Source organism: Notothenia rossii (assembly GCF_949606895.1).
Source record: "Notothenia rossii genome assembly, chromosome: 11".
Lineage (NCBI taxonomy): Eukaryota > Metazoa > Chordata > Actinopteri > Perciformes > Nototheniidae > Notothenia > Notothenia rossii.
Window position 1 is genome coordinate 53,965,513 of NC_136910.1, and position 6,645 is coordinate 53,972,157.

The following is a 6,645-nucleotide window of genomic DNA, read 5'->3' on the forward strand; positions in this document are numbered from 1 at the left end:
CCCTGGCGGGGGCTGACGACCTGGTCCTGAGAGGTGCCGGAGGAGGCGTCGAGGCCCTGGCTCTCCACCTCAGGGGTGCTGGTGTCCTCCTCCAGGAGCTCAGATTGGACATGAATAGCCTGGAGGGGAGGCAGAGGAGAAATGGAGGATTAGTTTGATTTGTCTTTCTTCTATTCAAGTTGTATGTAGGGTTTTGTGTTATAAAATTAGGAATAGCTTTGATTCTGCTTATTGTAAAAGCGTACATATGCGTAGTCAGCCTGGTGTCTTTTGCATGGTGTCAATACCAACGTTTTTTTCAAGGCCCAGTTAACGTCTGCATTGGATATATTGGGCTTGCAATTTACACAATGTAAACCCATTCATGGCAACATTAGACACTCAGAACCACTTACTCGAGTCAGGTGATGTATTATAAATTATTTCAATGTCAATGAAGAAATTGTTGGATAGATGGAAGGGTCAAACAAACACAGGACTTTCACCCTCCTTGAGTAACGGGTGAGACCCAAAGTCAACGTTGGCTAGGTTAAAGTTATGTAGTAAGTTAAGTGACATACTTTACTTAGATCATAAACATAACTTCCTTATTTTAACCATGATCTTTGACTAATTCTTAGAAAGTGATACCAGGCGGTTGACCAAACGTAGGTTTTTAATGAGTGGGAATGAGAGCGGTTAGGTTAACGGTAACTTAGTAGGTGTTAGAAGGTAGCACCCGTGTAGTTATTTCATCTATCAGCATATTGTATTACAGCTTGTCTTTTTTTTCCGGACAGACTAACACTGTCAAGAAACCATAACTAACCTGTACCTTGTACACCTTCAGTGACTTGTCCACCTCGTTGCCCTCTGTCATGTCGTAGTCCATCTTCTTTCCGGTGCCCATGAACTCGTAGGACTTGTAGGGGCCGGGAACCTTGTGGTAGGATTTCTCCTCCACGTAGTCGATGGACTTGTAGTCGCTGGACTTGTAGTCGCTGGGGTAGCGTCCCAAGCTGTCGCCACGGCCTGAATCTGTGGCGGGGATGTCGGTGACGATGGTCGGAATGATGGACTCAGCAGTGGGCTCAGCCAAGGGTTCATCTGTGGCTAACACAATGGTTTGTGTGGAAGGAGCGGGGGACGAGGATTCGCCCGACTCTGCGCTGTCGCTAGAATCATCTTCATCGGTTACCTGGTCAAACAGAGGGAGGTGAGAGTTGGAGGGTTCAAATATGCTTTGGTGTTTGGTGCAGATGGCCAGGTTTGAATTTCCCACCCTGTACCTTTTCTATGGATGTCACAATCTACTTTGATAAGCAATCATTATTTTGAGGAACAGATGAATAGGCTTTTAATTGCAGGACTACTCCCTCTCAAAAAGTGATTGTATATGTTATGTCTGTATATTGACAGCAATACATTATGACTTATTTGGCTATATTGTCTATTTTTTTTTTTTTTAAATGTGGTTTCATCTGTTTCCCAAACATCTAGAAATGTCTATTATCCAACCAGAGGTGTTATTTACTTACAGTCTCCTCTGTTTCATCGTCATCATCGACATCATCATCACTGTCTTCACTGTCCTTGCTGCTGACAGAGGCTGTTTCTGGGGATGAAGTTGTGTCAGCGCTCTCTGATTGGACTTCTACTAGAGCCTCTGCTGCCACCTGCTGCAAGAATCATGCAATCACAAAGCGTTAAACTTTCCTAAAGTATATCTGCGGTCTACAAACAAAAGAATAATCAAATGTTGATAAAAGATTTCAAATACTGATTTGACGTCTCTCACCTCGTCTTCATCTGAGCTCTCTGTGGTCTCGTCTGAGTTGGTAGAAGGTGCTGCTTCAACGTTCTGCAACAAGAGAAAGACAATACATTTGAATAATCCTCATGTCACATTATTTTAAAAGATTTGAGCCATTCTGACTATTTCTTGCAAAGCGTAAATGGATACTCTAGTGATTTTGTATTGCACTTCAATAAAGAAAGGGGAAACACATGATAAAGGTTGACAAAGTTAGGGTTGACTTCCCTTGGGTCAAGCCCCAAAAATACTGGATCCAACATATCCCACAATGCAACTCAAAAGCCTACATTTTTCAAGCCCCACACCTCCAGCTTGAAACCCATTTCTTATAGAAAAAAGGGCGTCCAATCGCAGATAAACATGATCAAATCATCGACAAAACATAACAATAGATATGGAGGTCTGAATAAATCAAAAATATTTTACCTGTAGAGGTAGCTCAGGAAGCGCTTGTTTCGTGAGGGCTGGTGCTGCTGGTCTTCTCCCCTGTGGACAAGACCAACCAACACGAGTTCATGTCGAGCTATTCTATGTTTTTCAATTTCTAACTCTTTCTCTCCAGATACTCACCATTTCTTCAGAGCTCTCTGAACTGCTGACAGAAACCTTTCTTGCCTGAAAAGCAAACAGATATATATTTACATATTGAATCGAACATTAGTCAGAAAGTAAAGTAAATAAGGAAAACTGATGTAATCTAATGCATTTTAAGACTAAATCTACGGTAGCCTTTAGAGGGAAGTTAGAAAGAAAACAATCTGGGCACCTATATCTGATTGAAAGCTTATCAAAACAGTTTTCTTCCTTTGCTTATGATTTAAAACGATGATAAATTGGTGGAAATGGGCGGGAAAACAGCATTGGTAATACTTGTTTGGGCTACAACAACAACATAAATGTCACCTGCCACAGAATCCAAAACGATGTTCTTACTTGTTCTTAAATCATAAATGTAGATCCATAATTTATTTTTGTTCAGACTTAGAAAACGGATAACCAGAAACGTTTCTATCTCATGCATCTTAGGAATTATGTACAAAATGGTTCCTGTCATTTCCACAAAAGTTACATTGCAGTTTTGCCTCGACAGACAGAATGACTTACCGGCCGGCAGAGGACTGTGGCGAAGAGCAGCACGAAAACAACGGCAACTTTCATTGTGTCTGGATGGGGGGGGAAACCAAAAACATGCAGGTTGAGGTCACACAATAAAACATTGCTGTACAACACAATAAAACAATGAAACATAATCACGAGGCACAGAGCTTGTTCTATATCGAATACTCGCCCGGAGGCCATAACTTCACAGGAAACACAATGACATGTCAAACCTAAAAAGGAGCTGCTAGTCCCCTCCGTCAATTATCTCGCCCAGATTCCTTCTAAAAAAATGTAGGCAGCGCCGGCACACTTCTGTCAACTAGCAGTGGCACTTCCGGAGGCCTTGGTAGTTCTCAGGAAGTCATTAAGTCCTTAATTATACACCGAAACGTGCGTTTATGTGACCCTGACAACTCAGTTTGAGATAGTTAAACATTTTGTCTGTCATCAGAACGAGAAAATCACATCATTTTGGTGCGTGGTTTATTCGACTATGGGACAGGATGCTTCTGGACGATTCTGGTCGAGAAGACGTGAGAAAATAACGGGTATTATTTTTGTGGGTTTTTGGCTGAAAAGATTGAAGGAAGAAAACTGGAAACAGTTCAAGGTTTTTACCATCTGAGTCTAGTAACAGTCCCCTCAGTCACTTTGTAATGAGGTATTACACTTTATGCTTTTCATCATATCATTACAATGAGCTGCTGACTGCAAACAGATGTCGTGAAATTAAAGACATCAATCTACACTGCAAGAACATTTATTTGGCTACTTCTTTTTAGGTTCAAGGAAATATATTTACTTTGAAGTCATCTAAAACTCCACAAGCTCAGTCCCTTGTTTTCAGAAATAAATAAGAGTCAGCAAATATAAATATCACAAAATAAGGCAATATGCTAATAGCCTCAAGACAATAGGAGGAAATACTTCACTTTTTGGGTACTATTTTAAAAAACATTTGATTAAGATCAAGTTTTAGGTACAGAAACAATACTCATATAGGGTTAGGGTTATTGGGATCAGTTTATTGATGGTATTGGGATTTGTTTGCAAAGTCACAGCAATGGTAATTCTTGCCAACACAGACTTTTAACAGTAACATGTCATGAACATAGAGCAGGTATTGTCAACAGCAGCTTTATAAACCCTTCTATTTGTCTCTGTTCAACTCTCTTACTGTAACAAGCTCTTCTTTTAGCGGATGCCGTGGGAGGAGCAGTCTGAGTGTCTGCGTCTATCTGTAATGATGGACTCTTCATACTGTATACTATGTAATTCACCGGGTTATAACTGGAAAGCCACAGCACAGCAGAAACATGAAATACGCCCATATGTATGCATGTGTGTATTTCTGTATACGTCTATCTTTGAGAGGCATCATTTAAGTTTCAGTACTCGAAAGTATGGACATTATTTCTGGACCCCGCTGTTCTGTGTTAGTTCTAGTATCAAGGTCAACATTTGGTTAGGGTAACACAGTTTGGGGTTGGACACATAGCTGTGGTGGAATACTCAGACATGTTGGGAAATGTGTTTATTCATTTTAATTTTTCCAAGAATTTTGAAAAGAACTGTTCAAGTCTTATATCTGTATTTTAGGAAGCTGAAGCTAGCAGGGAATTAGCCTAGCTTAGCATAAAGACCGGAAGCAGGGGGGTAAAGCGGTTAGCCTAGCTCTGTCCAAAAGTAAACTCTCTGAAACTCACTAATAAAGACATTTATGTTGTTCAATTTGTACAAAAAACTAATTGAAAAAAAAGCAAGTTATGGGCCGGACTATTTTCTGGAGTATTGTTTTAGAGTCAGGTTGACAGGATTCCCCTAACCAACCAAGCTCTTATTTTTAAAGTGAACTCAGAGGACCAATGTGTGTGTGTGTGTGTGTGTGTGTGTGTGTGTGTGTGTGTGTGTGTGTGTGTGTGTGTGTGTGTGTGTGTGTGTGTGTGTGTGTGTGTGTGTGTGTGTGTGTGTGTGTGTGTGTGTGTGTGTGTGTGTGTGTGTGTGTGTGTGTGTGTTGCCACTGTGTTTACTCAGTGTGGTTAGTCAGGTCATGTGACACCAGAAATTAGTTCCCTGCTGCCCACAGCTTCCCCGTCCCGCCTCTGTGTCACTGTGTAACTAATCAACCAATCAAACGCAGCCTCTTGCTAAGACTTCCACCACTGTAACTCTTAAAGAACGCATAATTAAATGTAATAAATTGCAGAGCATTTTATGACGATGGATAACCAAACCCTCCTTGTGGAGCACAAGTTTGATGTTAACATTTCAAACCAGTTTGTATAACATTTGAGTTAAGATTGCCACACCAAAATGTTTCTCTTGTTTATAAATTCGATAGACTTTTGGGACTAGATGATGTTTTCTCTTTTGAAAGTATTAGTACAAAATAAAAGTAAATTAAATGTCAATTGCAATTTTTTCAGTGTAGTATTTTTCAAATGTTTCTTAATTACTCATAAGTCTTGAAATAAGTCATTAATAAAGAAAATGAAACACACTGTTTCAAATGTGATAGTTAAAAAGTAATTCCAAAACTGGTGGGCATTAATCTGTTTAAATAACAGCCCCAAATTCTTAAAAGATGTTGGAACCCAGCAGAGATTGACCATTATTCAAGAGCATTAGTGAGCCTGGTACACTGTCAACAATGACAATAATAATTAGTTTGAATATTGAGATATTTTATCAAAACACACATTTTGTTTGATTGAGATTAGAAGGATTGTACAAAAGATAAACAAAAAATATTAAAATTAAGATATCGCTTCTCTAAGATATTACTGAATGTTGTAGCATTAAGATTTCCCTTCATTGGAACTATAAGAGACCTGGCCAAGACCCAAATTAAGTAGACAACACCTTTGCCCATAACTGTAAATGCACAGAAGAACTTCAGGCCTCTCACCCTGAACGTTTCTTAAGGTTGAATTGTATTTGGTAATGTAAATAAACCACATTTCCAGCAGCTTTGACAAATATTAACATCTCAACATGCCACCAATGCTGCAAAACAACTCTTACTAAACAGTGCTCAGAAAGTAAAATCTGTGTTGATCCTGACCTTGTTTGCAGTCGCAGGAAGTGACAGGAGTTCAGCAGACTGTGGAGCCGAAACACGCAGACGTGGTTTGAGTTTGGTTTATCTCCTGGGTTTCCCTGGATGTTGTTTGTGCTTCTCAAAGATGCTGCTGCTGAATCCGAGGCTCCTGGTTGGCTTATAAACCATCCAGCTTTAGGCAGCAGCCAATCAGCTGTGAGTTTGTGATGTCATGAGGTTAACCGCTCCTGGGTCCACCTCTCCTCTCTCTCCCACTCTTCCTGTGGTTGGTGCTGTGGTGGTATGGGGGCTCACACACACACACACACACACACACACACACACACACACACACACACACACACACACACACACACACACACAGACACAGACACACACACATGATACATATACATGGATAAAGACATGCAGACATTTACAACCCAGACAGACATGTGAATACTTTGTTTTGCCTCTTTCCTTTAGACACACACTCACACATACCATACACACACACACACACACACACACACACACACACACACACACACACACACACACACACACACACACACACACACACACACACACAGACAGACACACACATTCTCATTGTGCATGAAGTTAATTTAAGGACATGTAGTGACAGGCTCTGGGAAAAAACAGCAGCATATAGTGTCTGCTGGTATGATAGTGATTCAGCTTCCTC

The 6,645-nt window shown here is 40.5% G+C and overlaps 1 protein-coding gene across 1 annotated transcript in view; it reads right to left on the minus strand.

Moving 5' to 3' along the window:
• spp1 (secreted phosphoprotein 1) overlaps nucleotides 1–6,082 on the minus strand; it is a gene marked incomplete at its 3' end in the record, with an annotated part of 8,089 nt that extends 2,007 nt beyond the window's left edge. Inside the window, exons 1-8 of the mRNA XM_079659971.1 lie at nucleotides 5,961–6,082; nucleotides 2,900–2,958; nucleotides 2,366–2,410; nucleotides 2,222–2,281; nucleotides 1,778–1,840; nucleotides 1,518–1,658; nucleotides 815–1,177; nucleotides 8–119 (exon numbers count right to left, since the gene is read on the minus strand). Of these exons, the coding sequence (XP_079516097.1) occupies nucleotides 8–119; nucleotides 815–1,177; nucleotides 1,518–1,658; nucleotides 1,778–1,840; nucleotides 2,222–2,281; nucleotides 2,366–2,410; nucleotides 2,900–2,953 (838 nt within the window). The 5' untranslated portion in view covers nucleotides 2,954–2,958; nucleotides 5,961–6,082. The remainder of the gene's footprint in view (nucleotides 1–7; nucleotides 120–814; nucleotides 1,178–1,517; nucleotides 1,659–1,777; nucleotides 1,841–2,221; nucleotides 2,282–2,365; nucleotides 2,411–2,899; nucleotides 2,959–5,960) is intronic.
• Nucleotides 6,083–6,645: the final 563 nt, after the last annotated feature.